We start from the raw sequence: 24,646 nt of genomic DNA, 5'->3' as shown, positions 1-24,646 counted from the left end.
TTATGCTTCAAAGAAGTGAGTTTTTTCAACGGGTAAAACACAGCGAAAGTCCGCAGTGCCCTGAACCGTGGGCACAGACGGTGCGTTCTCCTGCTCAGAACACGCGCATCTCTTCAAGAGGGATGACACTGCATCTAGAACGCAGTGTCATCCGGTTTGTCGGAATGTAGCCTAACTGAGCCATCATCCATTTATTAGAGATAATTTAATCTTTTTCAAATTTAATTCCCCAAGTATGGCAATTTTTTCTAAAATGTGTCACTTAATAATACTGTTAACACTTCTCATTGTCAGTATCATAACTCAGAAATTCAGCTTTGCTTCACAGTAAGACCTCGCACACCGTAATTACAACAGACCGTAATGCTAATAGCATGTCAAGTTGTGTATTGCTTCAGGCTTACACCTACAGTTTATCTGCTTCACTTCCAAGCCTGGCTTTGGCTGTGATCTTGAAGTAATACATCATTTCTTCATCTAAAGGAAGCTCCTCTGCTCTGACTTAGTTGTGAATTCCTCTGCTTTATAGGAAACCACATATTACATGTAGTATACCAGAAGTAGTAGTCCTAGTAGAGACATCATCATTCACACATAATAAAATTAAATAGCTGACCCAGGCTTTTGATTTCTGTTCTGTATTACAAATTTTCCTACCATCAATCTTGAATGTATCCTGGCAAACCTCATGCTCTCTCCCCATTCTTTATCAAGCCATCCTTCTTCTGTCCTTTGTTCACAATACTCCACCTCTACCTAAAACACAAGAGTTCCATGTTTATGACCTAACATTTCATTGTGCTTTCTCTATCTCACCCACCCTCCAACCTAAGCTATTTTCTTAGCCAAACTTCTATACCAGCCCCTCTACTTTCGTAGATAACACTGCTGAAAGTAACATAAACTTTCTGAATACCATCACTTTCTAAAAGGAGAAACCCATTTAACAAAAATGTTCATGCTACTTTTATCAGTACCATCTACCAAATCAGAGGGGTGTTGTCAATGGTTGACCATCTGAGGTTGGAGAGTGGGTGTGATCAGACTGAGGAGGGGACATTCTCAGAGACTTATTCTGATTCCAAGAAAGAGAAGCTCAAATATATTTTCTAAACTATAAAAACCTCACTAATATTTAAACTTCTATCTCATCACTTTCCTGCTGGTTTACTGTATTCATGAAAGGTCATGGAATTATCTTTGGGAGTACAACATACAAAATTGATATTCAAATAGATAAGAAAGCTATAAACTAATTTATGATATTCTATTAACAGGAACTTTTCAAGCTCAGGCTCAGGCTCAAGCTCAGGCTCAAGCGCCAGCAAAAGCAAGTCATCCACTGTATCATCCTCATCCTCTTCCTCATCCTCATCCTCAGCGGCTGTGAACATGGCATCGTTAGATTCAAAAAAAGGTAATATATGTTCTCCATTATCCTATACCTTTATGAAACATAGAAACACTCCTATATGGAATAATTTTCCCACAGAAAGAAACTGCCTAAACTGGAACAGTCATTGACCATGACTTAAAATATACTTAGAGATTGACCATAATTGTCATATATTGGATTATGTTCGAAAAAATTTCAAAGAAGATGGGTTGCTAAGGTGGCCTGATCATTTGGGTTTAAGACTTAAAAAACATCTCTAAGTAATATATTGGATCCCAAGCACTCAAATTAGGACAAAGAGAATAAATGCAAAAAAGTGTTATTTTATTGGACTATTTGCAAAAAACAAAACGCCACCACAATATAGCAAAAGCCGACGTTTCGGCCTGTTAGGCCTTTTTCAAGGTTTTTGCCTATGAGAAATGATAGAAAGTATATTACACACCACAAAGTGTCAGAAAAAACAAAAAAGTTTCACAAACATATATATGTACACACGCATATTTATATACAAGGTATTTACACGTACGTATAGTGGGAGGGTGGATAGGACGAATTAGACGTCACGGGATTGTACCATGTGGCGTTTGCTTTGCTTTGCAAGGGTACGTCACTGAATAGAGTAGAAAGCAATTAATTAGCACCAAAAAAGGGAAATGTCATAGTCATACAGTAACATGCAATAAAAGTCAGTGAGCTCATATTAGATAGCTGTCCTAGGTCAAACCAGGAGGAGACACATGAATAGACAGGGAATCATACTAATGTAGGGACATCGTAGAGAGGGCTATATGCATCAGAGCAACAGCAGATTAAGGCAATGCAGAGTACATAAACAAAGGGTACATCAAAGCATAAATTCAGACAAGCATGTTATCATTGGCACATACCGGAGGCCAGGGAGGCCCAGAAGACAGGTGGAGGAAGAGAAAGGATGCCTGTGGAGAGAGATGGTGAGGCAATGGTAAATACAAGGACGTGCCTGGTGAAGTAGATCAGCAGTTGTGGACTGGTGAGAGCAGAACGCATCTATAGCAAGTTACCTGGATATCACAAGGAGTGGGGACAGGGTCCCAGGGGTCTGTGATGGAGGCAGGAGGCATGTCGGTGTGGTGTATGGCGCGTATTTATAGCCACTTCCGGGTGTCCGGTACTAGGGCTACTGCGCCTGCGTGTATGACGTTGGTGGTGGCGTGGGAACGCAGCTGCACCTGCGTGGAGCGTCACACTAGGGGTGGGGACAGTACTGGTATGTTGAGAGGTGTGTGCGATAAAGCGTCACTTCTGTAATGTCTATCGCGCATGCGCGCGTGACGTCACTGCAGCGCAACTGCGCATGTGTGAGGCGTCATAACGGAGGCACTGTTTTAGGAGGTGTGTGCTAGTGCTAGTGTGCATGGAGGGGGCGTCATATAGTGGGTGTGGGCCAAGTCCACAATAGGGGATATGGATGATGGTAATAAGAGGCAGGTTGATGCGGGATACTTCTAAACATAGAATAATATCAATAAGGAGTTGTATGCGCTTAAGGATGTTTATGGATATGGGGGTGTGTTATGCAAAAAGTAAAAACTGTAGGAAGGCAGAATGAGGGGTATGGCTAATTGCCTCTTATTACTGGTTATGTTAATGTGTGTGTGTACAGATTGTTAGGGCAGAGGAGTAGGAAAAAGGGGGGGGGGAAGGTTGGTGGGGGGGGGTTTAAGATGTGTGTGAAAGAGATATGAAAGAGAAAGGAGAGAAGAGGAAGGTCTGAAAGTGATGATATAAAGCTGCAGGGAAGTAAATGGATGTGCAGATGTAGTGTAGTATATGAAGTAGAGACCGTGGGTTGGGAGTCCATCTGTAACCTGAGACTAATCTGTGTGCCTGGAAGAAAAAAGGGGAGAGGGGGGTGTTTAGGGATGGTACCTTAAGGTCCAGTCACACTAAGCAACTTACCAGCGATCCCAACAACGATAGGGATCGCTGGTAAGTTGCTAGGAGGTTGCTGGTGAGATGTCACACTGCGACGCTCCAGCGATCCCACCAGCAACCTGACCTGGCAGGGAGATCGCTGGAGCGTGGCTACACGAGTTGCTGGTGACCTCACCAGCAACCAGTGACCAGCCCCCAGCGCCGCGTGGAAGATGCTGCGCTTGGTAACTAAGGTAAATATCGGGTAACCAACCCGATATTTACCTTGGTTACCAGCGCACGCAGCTACACGTGCAGAGAGCAGGGAGCAGCGCACACTGAGCGCTGGCTCCCTGCTCTCCTAGTTACAGCACACATCGGGTTAATTACCCGATGTGTGCTGCAGCTAAATGTGTACAGAGCAGGTAGCAGCGCACACCGCTTAGCGCTGGCTCCCTGCTCTCCTAGTTACAGCACACATCGGGTTAATTACCCGATGTGTGCTACAGCTACATGTGCACAGAGCAGGGAGCAGCGCACAATGCTTAGTGCCGGCTCCTGCTCTCCTAGCTACAGCACACATCGGGTTAATTAACCCGATGTGTCCTGCAGCTACATGTGCACAGAGCAGGAGCCGGCACTGACAGAGAGAGCGGCGGAGGCTGGTAACAAAGGTAAATATCGGGTAACCAAGGACAGGGCTTCTTGGTTACCCGATGTTTACATTGGTTACCAGCCTCCGCAGAAGCCGGCTCCTGCTGCCTGCACATTTAGTTGTTGCTGTCTCGCTGTCACACACAGCGATCTGTGCTTCACAGCGGGACAGCAACAACTAAAAAATGGCCCAGGACATTCAGCAACAACCAGCGACCTCACAGCAGGGGCCAGGTTGTTGCTGGATGTCACACACAGCAACATCGCTAGCAACGTCACAAAAGTTGTTCGTTAGCAGCGATGTTGCTAGCGATGTTGCTTAGTGTGAATGGGCCTTTATAGAAAGGTGGTGCCCATGATAAGGATGTGAGAGTGGAATCCTGCCCGTGATGAAGGTGGTCAATACCTCTGAAAAAGAAAATAAGAATAAATTAGAACTTGCAAAAGTACATGAATACATGAATACCTGGATATGTACATGGTAGTCTGAAGCGTTTATACAAAACGACATAGGCTTTAGCCGCTATATATCACAGTTGCTGAATAGGATGGTAGCTGAAAATTAATAGTTAACTTCATATTCTCTGTTCATGCCCCATGGTTCTAGAGTCTGCAATGTATGTATCCAGTAGGCCTCGCGGTCCCTAAGGATTTGAACACGGTTCCCACCCCTCCTGGGTAACGGCACGTGTTCCAAAACCTGATACCTAAGTTGAGATATTGAATGACCCCTAGCGATGAAGTGTGCTGGAATCGGAAGTGCAGTTTGACCACAACGTATGGTAGATTTATGTTTACTGATGCGGTCTCGGATATGTTGAGTGGTCTCCCCAACATATCCGAGACCGCAAGGACACTTGATTAAGTAAACAACAAAGTTAGAAGTAGATCAGCAGTTGTGGACTGGTGAGAGCAGAACGCATCTATAGCAAGTTACCTGGATATCACAAGGAGTGGGGACAGGGTCCCAGGGGTCTGTGATGGAGGCAGGAGGCATGTCGGTGTGGTGTATGGCGCGTATCTATAGCCACTTCCGGGTGTCCGGTACTAGGGCTACTGCGCATGCGTGTATGACGTTGGTGGTGGCGTGGGAACGCAGCTGCACCTGCGTGGAGCGTCACACTAGGGGCGGGGACAGTACTGGTATGTTGAGAGGTGTGTGCGATAAAGCGTCACTTCTGTAATGTCTATCGCGCATGCGCGCGTGACGTCACTGCAGCGCAACTGCGCATGCGTGAGGCGTCATAACGGAGGCACTGTTTTAGGAGGTGTGTGCTAGTGCTAGTGTGCATGGAGGGGGCGTCATCTAGTGGGTGTGGGCCAAGTCCACAATAGGGGATATGGATGATGGTAATAAGAGGCAGGTTGATGCGGGATACTTCTAAACATAGAATATTATCAATAAGGAGTTGTATGCGCTTAAGGATGTTTATGGATATGGGGGTGTGTTATGCAAAAAGTAAAAACTGTAGGAAGGCAGAATGAGGGGTATGGCTAATTCCCTCTTATTACTGGTTATGTTAATGTGTGTGTGTACAGATTGTTAGGGCAGAGGAGTAGGAAAAAGGGGGGGGGGGAAGGTTGGTGGGGGGTGGTTTAAGATGTGTGTGAAAGAGATATGAAAGAGAAAGGAGAGAAGAGGAAGGTCTGAAAGTGATGATATAAAGCTGCAGGGAAGTAAATGGATGTGCAGATGTAGTGTAGTATATGAAGTAGAGACCGTGGGTTGGGAGTCCATCTGTAACCTGAGACTAATCTGTGTGCCTGGAAGAAAAAAGGGGAGAGGGGGGTGTTTAGGGATGGTACCTTATAGAAAGGTGGTGCCCATGATAAGGATGTGAGAGTGGAATCCTGCCCGTGATGAAGGTGGTCAATACCTCTGAAAAAGAAAATAAGAATAAATTAGAACTTGCAAAAGTACATGAATACATGAATACCTGGATATGTACATGGTAGTCTGAAGCGTTTATACAAAACGACATAGGCTTTAGCCGCTATACAGTTAGGTCCAGAAATATTTGGACAGTGACACAAGTTTTGTTATTTTAGCTGTTTACAAAAACATGTTCAGAAATACAATTATATATATAATATGGGCTGAAAGTGCACACTCCCAGCTGCAATATGAGAGTTTTCACATCCAAATCGGAGACAGGGTTTAGGAATCATAGCTCTGTAATGCATAGCCTCCTCTTTTTCAAGGGACCAAAAGTAATTGGACAAGGGACTCTAAGGGCTGCAATTAACTCTGAAGGCGTCTCCCTCGTTAACCTGTAATCAATGAAGTAGTTAAAAGGTCTGGGGTTGATTACAGGTGTGTGGTTTTGCATTTGGAAGCTGTTGCTGTGACCAGACAACATGCGGTCTAAGGAACTCTCAATTGAGATGAAGCAGAACATCCTGAGGCTGAAAAAAAAAGAAAAAATCCATCAGAGAGATAGCAGACATGCTTGGAGTAGCAAAATCAACAGTCGGGTACATTCTGAGAAAATAGGAATTGACTGGTGATCTTGGGAACTCAAAAAGGCCTGGGCGTCCACGGATGACAACAGTGGTGGATGATCGCCGCATACTTTCTTTGGTGAAGAAGAACCCGTTCACAACATCAACTGAAGTCCAGAACACTCTCAGTGAAGTAGGTGTATCTGTCTCTAAGTCAACAGTAAAGAGAAGAATCCATGAAAGTAAATACAAAGGGTTCACATCTAGATGCAAACCATTCATCAATTCCAAAAATAGACAGGCCAGAGTTAAATTTGCTGAAAAACACCTCATGAAGCCAGCTCGGTTCTGGAAAAGTATTCTATGGACAGATGAGACAAAGATCAACCTGTACCAGAATGATGGGAAGAAAAAAGTTTGGAGAAGAAAAGGAACGGCACATGATCCAAGGCACACCACATCCTCTGTAAAATATGGTGGAGGAAACGTGATGGCATGGGCATGCATGGCTTTCAATGGCACTGCGTCACTTGTGTTTATTGATGACATAACAGCAGACAAGAGTAGCCGGATGAATTCTGAAGTGTACCGGGATATACTTTCAGCCCAGATTCAGCCAAATGCCGCAAAGTTGATCGGACGGCGCTTCATAGTACAGATGGACAATGACCCCAAGCATACAGCCAAAGCTACCCAGGAGTTCATGAGTGCAAGAAAGTGGAACATTCTGTAATGGCCAAGTCAATCACCAGATCTTAACCCAATTGAGCATGCATTTCACTTGCTCAAATCCAGACTTAAGACGGAAAGACCCACAAACAAGCAAGACCTGAAGGCTGCGGCTGTGAAGGCCTGGCAAAGCATTAAGAAGGAGGAAACCCAGCGTTTGGTGATGTCCATGGGTTCCAGACTTAAGGCAGTGATTGCCTCCAAAGGATTCGCAACAAAATATTGAAAATAAAAATATTTTGTTTGGGTTTGGTTTATTTGTCCAATTACTTTTGACCTCCTAAAATGTGGAGTGTTTGTAAAGAAATGTGTACAATTCCTACAATTTCTATCAGATATTTTTGTTCAAACCTTCAAATTAAACGTTACAATCTGCACTTGAATTCTGTTGTAGAGGTTTCATTTCAAATCCAATGTGGTGGCATGCAGAGCCCAACTCGCAAAAATTGTGTCACTGTCCAAATATTTCTGGACCTAACTGTATATCACAGTTGCTGAATAGGATGGTAGCTGAAAATTAATACTGATGCGGTCTCGGATATGTTGGGTGGTCTCCCCAACATATCCGAGACCGCAAGGACACTTGATTAAGTAAACAACAAAGTTAGTGTCACAAGTATAGAAACCCTTGATAGGGTATTTTTTGCCGGTTCGTGGATGTGTGAAATTCTCCCCTTTTGTGACATTAGAGCACTGAACGCAATGGAGGCATGGGAATGTACCCTTGCGTGGCGTGGAGAGAAAATTCTGTCTGTCCTTGGATGTGGAGGAGCCAATGTCTGCTCGTACCACAGCGTCCTTAATGTTGCGAGGACGTTTGTGGCAAATAAGTGGTGGATTTTGGAATTCTGCAATTCCGGGATAGGCATTGCCAAGGATTGGCCAATGTCTTTTGATGACCTGGCTAAAAGATGGGGAAAAGGGATGGTAAGTGTTAATGAATGGGATGCGCGGATTAGGTTTGGGCTCTGAATCATGTACCCGGGTAGTGGAGGCTGCAATATGGCGAGGATAGTCTCTAGCCAGAAACTTTCTGCTCATCTCTTCATGTCGCAGTTGACGGACTGTGGGATCAGAGACGATTCTGTCCACTCTACAGTGCTGGGAGATCGGTAAGGATTGTTTGATGTGTTTAGGATGACAGCTACTATACAGGAGTAGACTATTTTTATCAGTGGGTTTGGTATAGATATACGTAAATAACCTCCCATTGCAATCCTTATTGACCAGGGTATCAAGGAAGTTGATGGAATCTTTGTCGTAATGTAGGGTGAACGATATATTGGGGGAAACTGTATTGATGCTGTGGAAGAATTCGGTAAGTGATTCTTCGTTGCCATTCCAGACGAAAAATATATCGTCTATGTATCTTTTCCACAAGGGGATATGAGTGGAGAAGAGGGGGTGAGAGTAGACGAAATCTTCCTCAAATTTGGCCATGTATATATTTGCGTAAGGGGGCGCTACGTTTGACCCCATAGCGGTCCCCTTACGCTGTAAATAGAATGTGTCCTCAAATAGGAAGAAATTGTTCTCCAAGACCACCCTCAGGGTATCCAAACAGAACTGTTTTTTGAGTCTGTCAAAATCGGTGTGTTTGTCAAGGAACCACATCACCGCCTCGAGGCCCCCCTGGTGGTCGATGCTGGTATATAGACTGGTAACGTCCATGGTGACCAGAAGGCAGTTGTTGGTGATGCAATTAGTGTTGGATATAACTTCCAAGAAATGGGTGGTGTCCTTTAGGTGTGACTGGGTCTTGGGAATGAGAGGAGTGAATATTTTTTCCAAGGTGCGGGCTAGGGGAGATAGGATGGAGTCTGTGGAAGCGACAATGGGTCGGTCAGGGGGTGAGGTGAGATTCTTATGAATTTTCGGAAGGGTGTAAAATACGGGTGTGATTGGATGGTTATTGATTAGGAATTCAGACAATTTGTGATCTATTGTTGCATTTTTAGAATAAAAATCAACAAGGTCACGGATAATTGAATTGATTGTTGTGGTAGGGTCCCGTGGGATTGGGGTATATGTGTTCGTGTCACTGAGCTGGTTTTTAATCTCAGATATGTAATATGATTTATCAAGGACGACAATAGCGCCCCCTTTATCTGCTGGTTTAATCACCAGATGGGGATTGTTCTTGAGTGAAGTAAGGGCTCTGGATTCCTCGTTAGTCATGTTGTGGCGCAGGTGCATGTGTCCATGTCCGATGTCAGATTTAATTTTATCAATATCCCGTGTGACCAAGGATACGTAGGTTTCGATGGGGTGATAATTCCTCGGGGGTTGGAAGGAGCTTGGGTTGCGAAGACCCAAGCCATGTAGTGTAATGGAGGCTAAAGGTGGAGAGTTTGTTGTGGAGGTAGCGGAGTTACTGTCCAGGGAATTCAGAGGGGTGGAAAAATGGGCCTTCAGACGGAGGTTCCTAAAGAAACGATTAAGTTCCTGCTCTAAAGTGAAGGTATTGAGTGGGGGTGTAGGGCAAAATGTCAGACATTTCTGTAGAACCTTGGTTTCTGTGGGTGTGAGGATTGTTGAGGAAATGTTGTACACGATGTTTTCCCTACCTGGGACCGCGTGGTTATCCTGTGGGGGGGAGCCCTGTTTCTTGCCCCTCCTGGTTTGCCTCTTGGTTGTAGACCTGTGCCTAAAAAAGAAGGGGAGGGACCAGAATTGCTCTGATCGCTGTCCGAACTGTATGCACTTGTGTAGTTTCCTCGATGGGAGGGCCTTCTCTCGGATAGAAATGAGGGGGTACGCCATTTGTAGACCCGGTTTTTGAGATAGTCGTCCTGGTCACGTATGAATTTCGAACGTTTACGGGTCTGTAGAGTTTGCTGGAATTCTGTGATGGTTTCTTTATTTTTCGTTCTTAGTGTAGAGAAGTCCGCTGCAGGAAGGGTCTGGGTCAGCTGTTCCTCTATAGTTTTTATATTGACGTCCACTGTGTTGATTTCTTTTTGCAAATAGTCCAATGTCAAGATAATAATATCAAGAGAACACTTGTTCAGGATACTCTCAAACTGGTCACAGTATGAGGGATTATCTGCAAAAAGGGTGGGCTTTAAAGGGACTCTAAGCCCTCGGGGGTACGCTGTGCTTTGTGATATTCCGCAAGAGTTATTGCATGGAGTTCCAACGACGTGTGCCGTTTTAACTCTTTAAGGTAATCTCTAGTGCGGAGCTCCTCTGTTGATACAGTAAGAAATTGATTAGTTGCTGCTATCCCAGCCAGGACAGTCGCAGCTTGATCGTTACTGTATGACAGTGTGGGGAGAGACATTGAAGGTGCTGCGCAGGAGTGCCAGCATAAATAAATGTCAAAAATTATGGGTAGAGCTGGGCTCAACCGCCTAAGGAGGAAGGTGCTTAAGGGAAAGAAAGCGCTAAGTAATATATTGGATCCCAAGCACTCAAATTAGGACAAAGAGAATAAATGCAAAAAAGTGTTATTTTATTGGACTATTTGCAAAAAAGAAAACGCCACCACAATATAGCAAAAGCCGACGTTTCGGCCTGTTAGGCCTTTTTCAAGGTTTTTGCCTATGAGAAATGATAGAAAGTATATTACACACCACAAAGTGTCAGAAAAAACAAAAAAGTTTCACAAACATATATATGTACACACGCATATTTATATACAAGGTATTTACACGTACGTATAGTGGGAGGGTGGATAGGACGAATTAGACGTCACGGGATTGTACCATGTGGCGTTTGCTTTGCTTTGCAAGGGTACGTCACTGAATAGAGTAGAAAGCAATTAATTAGCACCAAAAAAGGGAAATGTCATAGTCATACAGTAACATGCAATAAAAGTTAGTGAGCTCATATTAGATAGCTGTCCTAGGTCAAACCAGGAGGAGACATGTGAAGCCCCGCAGGTGTAGTGTCGGTGTCGGTGCGTTACCTTCAGGGACTCCACGTTGCTGGATCTCCGTCACTGGTAGGAAATCTTCTGTTTTTGATCGTGACGCCACTCTCAGTATTGCGGCCAGTAGGGACCGCCACTGCAGGTTGAGGGTCGCCTGGGGCTGATGGTGTGTGCAGTTAGATGTAGGAGCCTCCTGAGAGTGAGGCAAGCCCCAGGGCCCTGTGTAGGTTTGTAGTACCACAAGTCGCAGAATGACCACACAGGCAGGATGTCTTTCAGGGTTTTTACTCACTTCAGGTGGCAGGGTGAGTAACCCGGGCGTAGCTGAGATGAACCAGGTAGGAACCAGGTATCCTTCAGGCTGACTTTATGAGGGTGACTACTGACTCGCCTTCCTTAGCCCTTGGTGGTTTGGGGTGACCCCGACTTTGAGTCCCTATGGGGGTCACCCAGGGAAGATGCTGCAGCCTCTCTCCCCTTGTTGTTTGCCGTGTGCTTGTTCCCCGGACCAGGCCACTCCAGCCTCTTGCCTCCTATGACCTATGGGCCCTCACTGTGGTTACGTGGCTGCGGCTTTTGTAGTGTTGTGGTGTGGGCTTTAAGAGCCCCACACCGGCAGGTTTAGCAGAAGAAAGTTGAATCTATCCCCGCTTCGGGATCTGCCGCCCGGTTGGGCCTGGTGCTCTCTAGCAGTCTCCTTACTTCCCACTCCGTTGCACTCTCTAGCTGAAGCTGGCTTTCAGGCAGCACTCCTAGTTGACCGTTCTCCCCCGTCTGTAGCCACTGCGCGGGCGCTGTTAGACAGCAACAGCCCCACAGGTCTGCTCCTCACTGAGCCCTATGGAGTTCTGCTCTAACTGACTCACTGCTCCTCCTCTCCTGTTCTTGCCTACGCCACCTAGCAACCAGACTCTCCACCACACCCCTTGAGAGGAGATGGAGGCTTTTGACCCCCTGCCACTATTCCAGTGGAGGTATAGGCTTTGCCCCCTCCTGGGACCCCCAGGGGTCCTCTCATGGGTACATGTGTGAGACCTGATCACTATGCGCCTGTGTTCCACACCCCTGTCAGCCTTCTGGATTACCTGTATTGTACTGTTCCCAGCATGGGTGCAGCACTCAGTGGTGCCTGACCAGGTCAGGGGCGCCACATTCCCCCTTAGTTATCACCAGCACGTCCTCGGGCTGCAAGACAACATTTTAAAATGCATAAAACATTAAAACATGGTAAAACATTTTAAGATCACCAGTTATCGTACATCACCACCCTCCACCCACAAGTCCGTTAACCCACCCAAAACCCTCTCAGGAGGCAGGTCACCGGTCCTGTTGGTAACCAGGTCTGGGCCATCCGTTTCCCCAGACCTTTCCTCCAATCTTCCTCTCCCGTTGGCCGCGGCTTCAGCCACTTCTGGCAGGATGTAGAGGCGGCTTTCATGGGCTGGTGGTTTCAGGGTATACCTGGCCTGGTGGATCCGCGCCTTCAGCCTCTTCTGGCAGGATGCAGAGGCGGCCTCCACAGTTGGTGCTGGCCAGATACCCTCTTTGTGGTGGTGAGCCAAGGCCCCATAAACAGGCGTGCTCTCTGGTCGCAGGTGAGCCAAGGCCCTTTTCTACGGACGGGCCCCCCCTGGTTGCAGACGAGCCAAGCCCCTAAACAGGCTGGCCCTGGTGGTGGTGCCACTGGTGTAACTATTTACACTGCGAGAGTTTGTGGCTATAGCCAGTTCATAGCCTTAAGGTTTATGGTTTTCTCACAATAGTTTTTGTGGGCGCATTTCTTAAACGTTGCAAACAAAACTTATCAAAACTTCAACTGGTAACTTGCTGTATTTCTTTACTTCTCTCTACTCTACTCCTCCATTTCACCAGGGCGTGGGCATGTAGGGCACCGGCACCTGTGACTTTCTTGCTCTCCGTCGTCGTCCGTGGTTGTTTCATCTGTAGGATCTTTGTCTGTGGTTGTTTCATCTATAGGTTCTTTATCTTTCCTTTCTTGATCTTCGTCTGTTTCTACATCTGGTTCTTTATCTCTGTCTTTTCTTTCTTGTCTTTCTTGTCTTTCTTGTCTTTCTTGTCTTTCTTGTCTTTCTTGTCTTTCTTGTAGCATGGGATGGCTGTAAGGTTTGCTGGGACATAGCGCTACGTCCAGGGCATACAATCCCCTTTCGCCCTGATGCATGGTGAACTGAACTGAGTCTCCCATCTTTAGATTTCGGCCAGGGTGTCCTCTAGGCAGATGAGCGCTTACATCTCTCCTGTTAACAAATATCCCCTCCTTGATGCCAGGGGCTACAATGAATCCATAACCACTTTTCAGATTGAAATCTTCCACTACGCCATAACACAGGGGTCCTCTGGCCTGGGCTTTGGACCTTCTTAGGCACCTTTTCTCCTCCAGGTCTCTGGCTGTGACCTCTCTCTGCTCTGGAGACTGTGGTGTTGGAGGATACTTTGTTCTGCTGCGCCGTGTCTTGCGGGCTGGGTTCATGCCTGTGGGCTCCCAGGTGAGGTCTTTGGGTTGATCTTCATCTGCTGACGGTGTCAAGTCTTCCTCCTCCCAGCGGGAATAGGGCAGCATCTCCGGCTCTGGGTAGGGGTCTGCTGCGGTTGGCGTCGGAGTCAGCCCTTCTGCTTCCTGGTCTCCTCTCCCCCTTAGTTCTTCGCTGCACTCTGGTTGTGGCAGCGCTGGGGATGAGTGTTCTTCAGCTGGCCCAGGCGGCGGACTCTTCGGCGCAGCTGCAGGGGTTGCCTGTATTTCCTTGGGGGTATGCGGAGGGAGCAGATACCAATCCACCATCTCTTGCGGGAACTGGGCCTCCAGATCAGCCTTCAGCTTCCAGTATTCGGGGTCCTCTCCTATCAGGGTCTTCCTAGCAGGGACCTCTTTGGACTGGGGAGCGGTGTCTGCTCTGGCCTTGCAGGCCGGGGAAAATGATGAGGTAGTCTTCTTTTCTTGGCGGGCCGCGCCTGGCATGGCGGCGGCCTGGTCTTGGCGGGCCGCGCCCTGTATGGCGGCGGCCTGAATTGGCGTTCCTGTCGCGGCCGGTTCCCGGCGGGCCGGACTGGACACTGCAGCCGCGGTCTCACTTGGCGTCGCAGCCTCGATGGGGTCCGTGCAGGCTGAGCCGGGCGTCGCTGCAGTTATCGGAGCTTGGCGGGCCGCACCCGGCGGGGCTGCGGCCTGGTTCAGCATATCACTTGCGGCGCGGACAAGCGTCACTGCTGCGTTGGGGTCTTGGCGGACCGGGTTCAGCAGGGTGGCAGCCTGGGTCAGCGTTACACCTGCAGCACGGATGAGCACTGCCGTGGTGGTCGGAGCCCTGCGGGACAGGCGGGGCATCGCTGCAGCGGCCTGGGCTTGGCGGGCCGCACCTAGCGTGGCTGCGGCCTCACTCAGCGTCGCCGCACCGGGCGCCTCCTCTGGGACCGCGGTCGTAGCAGCTAGGGTCGGGGCTCTTGTTCTAGCCGGGGCAACACCGGACTCACCCAGCGGGGTCTGAATCGTCGTCGCCGCTCGATCCGGCAGGCTCCGCGCGGCTCTCTCCTCATAGGTCCGGACCGCTGCAGCCTTCTCTAGAAGCTCCTTGCGTTCCTCATAGAGCCGTCGCATAATCCTGGCCTCCAGCTGATCACAGAAGAGGGCAAGCTCCCGGCACCACCAGGCAGCAGAGCCTGGTTCTGGGTATCCGCGTCTGGATTCCATTTCTGCTCTCCGCAGCAGCAGGTTTGTGGCTTCCCTTCTCTCTCGCCGTTTCTGGACGCTTCCGCTCTCACAGCCGGCAAGGTCAGAACTCTGCAGGGGATCTCTGGGTAGCCACACCTCTTCGTGGGCGGTAACTTCTTCCAGCGCGGGCTGCTGTTGTTTTCCAGCGCGCTTTTCATGGTGGCAATATGGCGGCGCTTCCAATTTTTCAAGCGGACCGCCCAGGCACATGGTCACCTGTCTGAACAGGTCTAGTCCTTATCCTGTTCGTGACGCCAGATGTGAAGCCCCGCAGGTGTAGTGTCGGTGTCGGTGCGTTACCTTCAGGGACTCCACGTTGCTGGATCTCCGTCACTGGTAGGAAATCTTCTGTTTTTGATCGTGACGCCACTCTCAGTATTGCGGCCAGTAGGGACCGCCACTGCAGGTTGAGGGTCGCCTGGGGCTGATGGTGTGTGCAGTTAGATGTAGGAGCCTCCTGAGAGTGAGGCAAGCCCCAGGGCCCTGTGTAGGTTTGTAGTACCACAAGTCGCAGAATGACCACACAGGCAGGATGTCTTTCAGGGTTTTTACTCACTTCAGGTGGCAGGGTGAGTAACCCGGGCGTAGCTGAGATGAACCAGGTAGGAACCAGGTATCCTTCAGGCTGACTTTATGAGGGTGACTACTGACTCGCCTTCCTTAGCCCTTGGTGGTTTGGGGTGACCCCGACTTTGAGTCCCTATGGGGGTCACCCAGGGAAGATGCTGCAGCCTCTCTCCCCTTGTTGTTTGCCGTGTGCTTGTTCCCCGGACCAGGCCACTCCAGCCTCTTGCCTCCTATGACCTATGGGCCCTCACTGTGGTTACGTGGCTGCGGCTTTTGTAGTGTTGTGGTGTGGGCTTTAAGAGCCCCACACCGGCAGGTTTAGCAGAAGAAAGTTGAATCTATCCCCGCTTCGGGATCTGCCGCCCGGTTGGGCCTGGTGCTCTCTAGCAGTCTCCTTACTTCCCACTCCGTTGCACTCTCTAGCTGAAGCTGGCTTTCAGGCAGCACTCCTAGTTGACCGTTCTCCCCCGTCTGTAGCCACTGCGCGGGCGCTGTTAGACAGCAACAGCCCCACAGGTCTGCTCCTCACTGAGCCCTATGGAGTTCTGCTCTAACTGACTCACTGCTCCTCCTCTCCTGTTCTTGCCTACGCCACCTAGCAACCAGACTCTCCACCACACCCCTTGAGAGGAGATGGAGGCTTTTGACCCCCTGCCACTATTCCAGTGGAGGTATAGGCTTTGCCCCCTCCTGGGACCCCCAGGGGTCCTCTCATGGGTACATGTGTGAGACCTGATCACTATGCGCCTGTGTTCCACACCCCTGTCAGCCTTCTGGATTACCTGTATTGTACTGTTCCCAGCATGGGTGCAGCACTCAGTGGTGCCTGACCAGGTCAGGGGCGCCACAGACACATGAATAGACAGGGAATCATACTAATGTAGGGACATCGTAGAGAGGGCTATATGCATCAGAGCAACAGCAGATTAAGGCAATGCAGAGTACATAAACAAAGGGTACATCAAAGCATAAATTCAGACAAGCATGTTATCATTGGCACATACCGGAGGCCAGGGAGGCCCAGAAGACAGGTGGAGGAAGAGAAAGGATGCCTGTGGAGAGAGATGGTGAGGCAATGGTAAATACAAGGACGTGCCTGGTGAAGTAGATCAGCAGTTGTGGACTGGTGAGAGCAGAACGCATCTATAGCAAGTTACCTGGATATCACAAGGAGTGGGGACAGGGTCCCAGGGGTCTGTGATGGAGGCAGGAGGCATGTCGGTGTGGTGTATGGCGCGTATTTATAGCCACTTCCGGGTGTCCGGTACTAGGGCTACTGCGCCTGCGTGTATGACGTTGGTGGTGGCGTGGGAACGCAGCTGCACCTGCGTGGAGCGTCACACTAGGGGTGGGGACAGTACTGGTATGTTGAGAGGTGTGTGCGATAAAGCGTCACTTCTGTAATGTCTATCGCGCATGCGCGCGTGACGTCACTGCAGCGCAACTGCGCATGCGTGAGGCGTCATAACGGAGGCACTGTTTTAGGAGGTGTGTGCTAGTGCTAGTGTGCATGGAGGGGGCGTCATCTAGTAGGTGTGGGCCAATTCCACAATAGGGGATATGGATGATGCCTCTTATTACTATCATCCATATGCCCTATTGTGGACTTGGCCCACACCCACTAGATGACGCCCCCTCCATGCACACTAGCACTAGCACACACCTCCTAAAACAGTGCCTCCGTTATGACGCCTCACGCATGCGCAGTTGCGCTGCAGTGACGTCACGCGCACATGCGCGATAGACATTACAGAAGTGACGCTTTATCGCACACACCTCTCAACATACCAGTACTGTCCCCGCCCCTAGTGTGACGCTCCACGCAGGCGCAGCTGCGTTCCCACGCCACCACCAACGTCATACACGTAGGCGCAGTAGCCCTAGTACCGGACACCCGGAAGTGGCTATAAATACGCGCCATACACCACACCGACATGCCTCCTGCCTCCATCACAGACCCCTGGGACCCTGTCCCCACTCCTTGTGATATCCAGGTAACTTGCTATAGATGCGTTCTGCTCTCACCAGTCCACAACTGCTGATCTACTTCACCAGGCACGTCCTTGTATTTACCATTGCCTCACCATCTCTCTCCACAGGCATCCTTTCTCTTCCTCCACCTGTCTTCTGGGCCTCCCTGGCCTCCGGTATGTGACAATGATAACATGCTTGTCTGAATTTATGCTCTGATGTACCCTTTGTTTATGTACTCTGCATTGCCTTAATCTGCTGTTGCTCTGATGCATATAGCCCTCTCTACGATGTCCCTTCATTAGTATGATTCCCTGTCTATTCATGTGTCTCCTCCTGGTTTGACCTAGGACAGCTATCTAATATGAGCTCACTGACTTTTATTGCATGTTACTGTATGACTATGACATTTCCCTTTTTTGGTGCTAATTAATTGCTTTCTACTCTATTCAGTGACGTACCCTTGCAAAGCAAAGCAAACGCCACATGGTACAATCCCGTGACGTCTAATTCGTCCTATCCACCCTCCCACTATACGTACGTGTAAATACCTTGTATATAAATATGCGTGTGTACATATATATGTTTGTTAAACTTTTTTGTTTTTTCTGACACTTTGTGGTTTGTAATATACTTTCTATCATTTTTCATAGGCAAAAACCTTGAAAAAGGCCTAACAGGCCGAAACGTCGGCTTTTGCTATATTGTGGTGGCGTTTTCTTTTTTGCAAATAGTCCAATAAAATAACACTTTTTTGCAGTTATTCTCTTTGTCCTAATTTGAGTGCTTGGGATCCAATATATTACTTAGCGCTTTCTTTCCCTTAAGCACCTTCCTCCTTAGGCGGTTGAGCCCAGCTCTACCCATAATTTTTAAAAAACATCTCTGACTTAAGGCCGCTTTACACACTGCGATATCGTGACCGATATCACTAGCGTGGGACCCCACCCCCATCGGTTGTGCGACATGGGCAAATCGCTGCCCGTGCCGCACAACATCGCCCAGACCTGTCACACTACTTACCTGCCCTGTGATGTCGCTGTGACCGGCGAAACGCCTCTTTTCTAAGGGGGCTGTTCGTTCAGCGTCACAGCGACGTCACAGCTGCGTCACTGAACCGCCGCCCAATAGAAGCGGAGGGGTGGAGATGAGTGGGACGAACATCCCACCCACCTCCTTCCTTCCGCATTGCAGGTGGGAGGCAGGTAAGGAGAGGTTCCTCGTTCCTGCGGTGTCACACGGAGCGATGTGTGCTGCCGCAGGAACGAGGAACAATCTCATTACTGCTGCAGCAACGATATTTGAGAATGGACCCCCATGTCACCGATGAGCGATTTTGCACGTTTTTGCAACGATGCAAAATCTCTCAAAGGTATCACACGCAACGGCATCGCTAAAGCGACCGGATGTGCGTCACAAATTCCGTGACCCCAACGAGATCGCTTGAGCGATGTCTCAGCGTGTAAAGCGGCCTTAATCTGAGAAATAGTGTCACTCATATTCACAAGCTACAGACAAGATCATTTCATGGAGCAGCCATGTTTCCTAATCTTTGACAAATAGTAGAATGAAATTAATATCATTGGGTAGAACCATAATAAACAGTAGCTTATTGGTTGTCTATTGCTTGAAAAGTTTGCAAATATTCTTTCGTATATCCAACTAAATAATATGTTACAGAATGGTTCGTACTTGTGACCACCATAGCTTTTATTGGTCATTCAAAATGTTGCACTAAAGCAAATGGAAGAAATCTGCAATATGTTGAATGGCCAATATAAAATTATAATGCAGGCAAAAAAGCAGGTATAGACATCGTAAACAGTATGGATTGCAGCCCCTTCCAACAGCTGATCAAAAGAGGGGCAATATCCGGAACTTCATGGATCTAATATGATGGCTTATGAAAGTTTAAAACTGTATAAACCCTTGAAAGGGAACCTGTCAGGTACAATATGCACCCAGAACCATGAGCAGTTCCGTGTGCATATTGCTAATCCCTGCCTAAGTGTCTCTGTATCTAGTAGCCTAGATAAAGAAATCTTTAGAAAAAGATATGCTAATGAAGCCTGCTACTAGTCGCAAGGGCGTTACTTCCCTTGACTACTGGGCCCCCTTATCATGTAAGCACACCCCTGTGGTGGTGGTAACATGCTAATAAATGCGCAGCCTAAAGGCCCCGTCACACTAAGCAACATCGCTAGCAACATCGCTGCTAACGAACAACTTTTGTGACGTAGCAGCGATGTTGCTAGTGATGTCGCTGTGTGTGACTTCCAGCAACAACCTGGCCCCTGCTGTGAGGTCGCTGGTTGTTGCTGAATGTCCTGGGCCATTTTTTAGTTGTTGCTGTCCCGCTGTGAAGCACAGATCGCTGTGTGTGACAGCGACAGAGCAACAACTAAATGTGCAGTGAGCAGGAGCCGGCTTCTGCGGAGGCTGGTAACCACAGTAAACATCGGGTAACCAAGAAGCCCTGTCCTTGGTTACCCGATATTTACCTTTGTTACCAGACTCCGCCGCTCTCACTGTCAGTGCCGGCTCCTGCTCTGTGCACATGTAGCTGCAGGACACATCGGGTTAATTAACCCGATGTGTGCTGTAGCTAGGAGAGCAGGGAGCCAGCACTAAGCATTGTGCGCTGCTCCCTGCTCTGTGCACATTTAGCTGCAGTACACATCGGGTAATTAACCCGATGTGTGCTGTAACTAGGAGAGCAAGGAGCCAGCGCTAAGCGGTGTGCGCTGCTCCCTGCTCTGTGCAGCTGCACCCTGTACTCTATACCCTATATATGTACCCTGTGCAGCTGCACCCGGTGTGCGCTGCTCCCTGCTCTGTGCACATTTAGCTGCAGCACACATCGGGTAATTAAACCGATGTGTGCTGTAACTAGGAGAGCAGGGAGCCAGCGCTCCCTGCTCTCTGCACGTGTAGCTGCGTGCGCTGGTAACCAAGGTAAATATCGGGTTGGTTACCCGATATTTACCTTAGTTACCAAGCGCAGCATCTTCCACGCGGCGCTGGGGGCTGGTCACTGGTTGCTGGTGAGCTCACCAGCAACTCGTGTAGCGACGCTCCAGCGATCCCTGCCAGGTCAGGTTGCTGGTGGGATGTCACACTGTGACGCTCCAGCGATCCCACCAGTAACCTCCTAGCAACTTACCAGCGATCCCTATCGTTGTTGGGATCGCTGGTAAGTTGTTTAGTGTGACTGGACCTTAGAGGTGGTGTTACACACAGTGACGACGACAACGACGTCGCTGCTACGTCACCATTTTCTGTGACGTTGCAGCGACGTCCCGTCGCTGTTGCTGTGTGTGACATCCAGCAACGAGCTGGCCCCTGCTGTGAGGTCGTTGCTCGTTGCTGAATGTCCTGCTTCATTTTTTCGTCGTCACTCTCCCGCTGTGAAGCACACATTGCTGTGTGTGACAGCGAGAGAGCGACGAAATGAAGCGAGCAGGGAGCAGGAGCCAGCGTCTGGCAGCTGCGGAAAGCTGTAACCACTGTAAACATTGGGTAACCAAGGGAAGACCTTTCCCTGGTTACCCGATATTTACCTTCGTTACCAGCCTCCACCGCTCTTGCTGCTAGTGCCGGCTCCTGCTCTGTACACATGTAGCTGCAGTACGCATCGGGTAATTAACCCTATGTGTACTGTAGCTAGGAGAGCAAGGAGCCAGCGCTAAGCAGTGTGCGCGGCTCCATGCTCTCTGCACTGTGACATGTAGCTGCAGTACACATCGGGTTAATTAACCCGATGTGTACTGTAGCTAGGAGAGCAAGGAGCCAGCGCTAAGCAGTGTGCGCGGCTCCCTGCTCTCTGTACATGTAGCAACGTTATGATCGCTGCTGCGTCGCTGTATTTGACAGCTAAGCAGCGATCATAACAGCGACTTACAAGGTCGCTGTTACGTCACAGAAAATGGTGACGTAACAGCGATGTCGTTGTCGCTGTCGCTATGTGTGAACCCAGCTTTAGAGTCAAGTCAGGGTCTATCTCACCACTCTCTGTTGCCACCGTGCCCAACTGGATTTCTGCTCAGTGCGCATGATCGGAAGTCCTGCATACTATGAAGCCGGGTGTGCGCGTCCTGGCTTCAAACTGGTATAATGCGCATGACCGGAAGTCCGGGGTCATTCTGATCATGTGCATTGAGCCGAAAACCAGCAATGGCGGCGGAGATGAGAGCAACCATGCCTCTGACGTGCATTCATTAGCATGTTAGTACACCCACAGGGGCATGCTAACATGCTAAGGGGCCAACTAGCCAAGGGAACTAATGCCCTTGCGACTAGTCCCTGGCTTCATTAGGATATCATAAAGAATCTTTAGAAATACTTTTTCTAAAGCTTTCTTTATCTTTGCTACTAGATACAGGGACGGTTAGGCAGGGATTAGCAATATGCACCCAGAACTGCTTGTGGTTCTAGGTGCATATTGTACCTGACCGGTTCCCTTTAAGTATGATGATTGTGATATGGAGAAATGTCCTTTGTATAGAAAAGCACATTATTATTCTACTTACACACTCATTTTATTACAGACCCAACCAAATGTAAAAGGGTAAAGACCATCATAGAAGAAGTGGTAAATGGAAAGGTGGTTTCTTCTTCTGTCAATGAAATTGAAGAGAAGTTGAATTAAGAAGATAGACCAAGACCTCACCACAACTGGACATGGAGCTTGTGGGCTTTATGAAGTATAATCCTCTGTTATCACTGTGATGAGAATGAATGAAATTGGGAACTTTACATGATTAAATAAATCTGTCTGCATAGTAATCCCACTGCTTATGTCTTTTTGTTTTTCTTGAGAGGGTATTCATAGTAGATTCTCCTACTTAATAGAACAAATAGAGGGTCCCTTGTGGTGATGGTCTACTGTGGAGGCAGGGGTTGCCACCTTTGTGGGTGCTGTTAGGAGGTGTGACAGGTACTTCATCCCTGGGATGATGCAGGGGGTTAGGTTTGGGACTTGGAGGGAAATCTTTATTTAATTATCCGACTTCGATGGTGCACACCTCTGGCTTTTTGAAAGCGTGTGTATACCGTAAATGATCCTATAGGCAGAACTCTTGTATAAACAGAGTTGATCAATCACTTGTATACAAGTTTAAAATTTTGAGGTCCATCAGTCCCATACATAGAGGAGGATTAGAGGTAACACTCATCCTGGCTCTGGTACCTCTATCACTTCAGAAGACACCAGTGTTATAAATGGCCCATTGTAAGTCAGAGGACCCTGTTACAGATTTTTGTTTCGGATCCAGATATGTAGAGGTCTGCCGTTTGGGATTCATTGTGTGTTATGATTTCTAAGGGGTACTTTGCAAGCTGCGACATCGCTAGCCGATGTTAGCGATGCCGAGCGCGATAGTACCCGCCCCCGTCGCACATGCGATATCTTGTGATAGCTGCTGTAGTGAACTTATTGCTATGGCAGCTTCACACGCACTTACCTGCCCTGTGGCGTCGCTCTGGCCGGCGACCCACCTCCTTCCTAAGGGGGTGGGTCGTGCGGCGTCACAGCGACGTCACATGGCAGGCGGCCATTAGAAGCGGAGGGGCGGAGATGAGCAGGACGTAAACATCCTGACCACCTCCTTTCTTCCGCATAGCCGGTGGAGGCAGGTAAGGAGATGTTCCTCGCTCCTGCGGCTTCACACACAGCGATGTGTGCTGCCGCAGGAGCGAGGAATAACATCGTATCTCCTATTGGAACGACATTATGAAAATGTCCGACGCTACACAGATCACGATTTACGACGCTTTTGCGATCGTTTATCGGTGCATCTAGGCTTTACATGTTGCGACGCCATTACTGGCGCTGGATGTGCCTCACTTTCGATTTTACCCCGATGATATCGCAGTAGCGATGTCGCAGCGTGCAAAGTACCCTTAAATGTTTGTATATCTTCCTAAACCCCAGTAACACAGCTAGTTCTCCAGGCACCTAGTAGAATAGGCGTATCTTACAGATAGGGTAGGTTCAAACAACCACATATAAAAAAATTGGTCATAGTTTCATCCAGAAAAGTGGGATGATTTTTTTCCTCACTTATCCATGTGCAATATGTTTTTGAGAATAGCAGCTACTAATCATTTACAGGACCATTTTAAGTTCCTATGCTAAAGAATTGTAATGTATCCATAAAAATCAGATGTTATACTGTGTCTCTGTACCGCATTCAATTTTTTTCTTGTATCCATAGACCTGAAGGATATATTCAAATTGTCTCTCCAGTAAAGGAGACAAACTCTAGCACAGCGCCACCTATTGGAAGTAGCGATCCTAAAAGTCACAAGTGGATTTTTGACAATCCTTTGCAATATGACTCAGGATATATAAGCCAGATCAGAATCCCAATTTGCAGACACGGTGTTTCGGGGTGCTTGCCCCTCGTCAGTGCAAAGTATGGGGGTGTCTGATCTGGCTCATGAGAAAGCTATGTGGGGACCACGGGGGAACACTATTCTCCTTAAGGAGACTTTGCAAGCCAGTCTGGCTGCCAGGTAAGGGGACTTATAGCTGCAATGCCCCTAAAATTCCACGGGGGAACACTATTCTCCTTAAGGAGACTTTGCAAGCCAGTCTGGCTGCCAGGTAAGGGGACTTATAGCTGCAATGCCCCTCTGGGAAATATTCAAATTGTCTCTCCAGTAAAGGAGACAAACTCTAGCACAGCGCCACCTATTGGAAGTAGCGATCCTAAAAGTCACAAGTGGATTTTTGACAATCCTTTGCAATATGACTCAGGATATATAAGCCAGATCAGAATCCCAATTTGCAGACACGGTGTTTCGGGGTGCTTGCCCCTCGTCAGTGCAAAGTATGGGGGTGTCTGATCTGGCTCATGAGAAAGCTATGTGGGGACCACGGGGGAACACTATTCTCCTTAAGGAGACTTTGCAAGCCAGTCTGGCTGCCAGGTAAGGGGACTTATAGCTGCAATGCCCCTAAAATTCCACGGGGGAACACTATTCTCCTTAAGGAGACTTTGCAAGCCAGTCTGGCTGCCAGGTAAGGGGACTTATAGCTGCAATGCCCCTCTGGGAAATATTCAAATTGTCTCTCCAGTAAAGGAGACAAACTCTAGCACAGCGCCACCTATTGGAAGTAGCGATCCTAAAAGTCACAAGTGGATTTTTGACAATCCTTTGCAATATGACTCAGGATATATAAGCCAGATCAGAATCCCAATTTGCAGACACGGTGTTTCGGGGTGCTTGCCCCTCGTCAGTGCAAAGTATGGGGGTGTCTGATCTGGCTCATGAGAAAGCTATGTGGGGACCACGGGGGAACACTATTCTCCTTAAGGAGACTTTGCAAGCCAGTCTGGCTGCCAGGTAAGGGGACTTATAGCTGCAATGCCCCTAAAATTCCACG

The 24,646-nt window shown here is 48.4% G+C and overlaps 1 protein-coding gene across 1 annotated transcript in view; it reads left to right on the top strand.

The window, feature by feature from the left end:
• The window catches only part of LOC142311614 (keratin, type I cytoskeletal 47 kDa-like), a 38,859-nt gene extending 16,860 nt beyond the window's left edge, over positions 1–21,999 (top strand). The window contains exons 7-8 of the mRNA XM_075350176.1: positions 1,278–1,417; positions 21,804–21,999. Of these exons, the coding sequence (XP_075206291.1) occupies positions 1,278–1,417; positions 21,804–21,904 (241 nt within the window). The 3' untranslated portion in view covers positions 21,905–21,999. The remainder of the gene's footprint in view (positions 1–1,277; positions 1,418–21,803) is intronic.
• Positions 22,000–24,646: the final 2,647 nt, after the last annotated feature.

This window comes from Anomaloglossus baeobatrachus, chromosome 5 (assembly GCF_048569485.1).
Source record: "Anomaloglossus baeobatrachus isolate aAnoBae1 chromosome 5, aAnoBae1.hap1, whole genome shotgun sequence".
In the NCBI taxonomy this organism is placed as follows: Eukaryota; Metazoa; Chordata; class Amphibia; order Anura; family Aromobatidae; genus Anomaloglossus; species Anomaloglossus baeobatrachus.
This window is presented reverse-complemented; position numbering and strand designations above follow the sequence as displayed.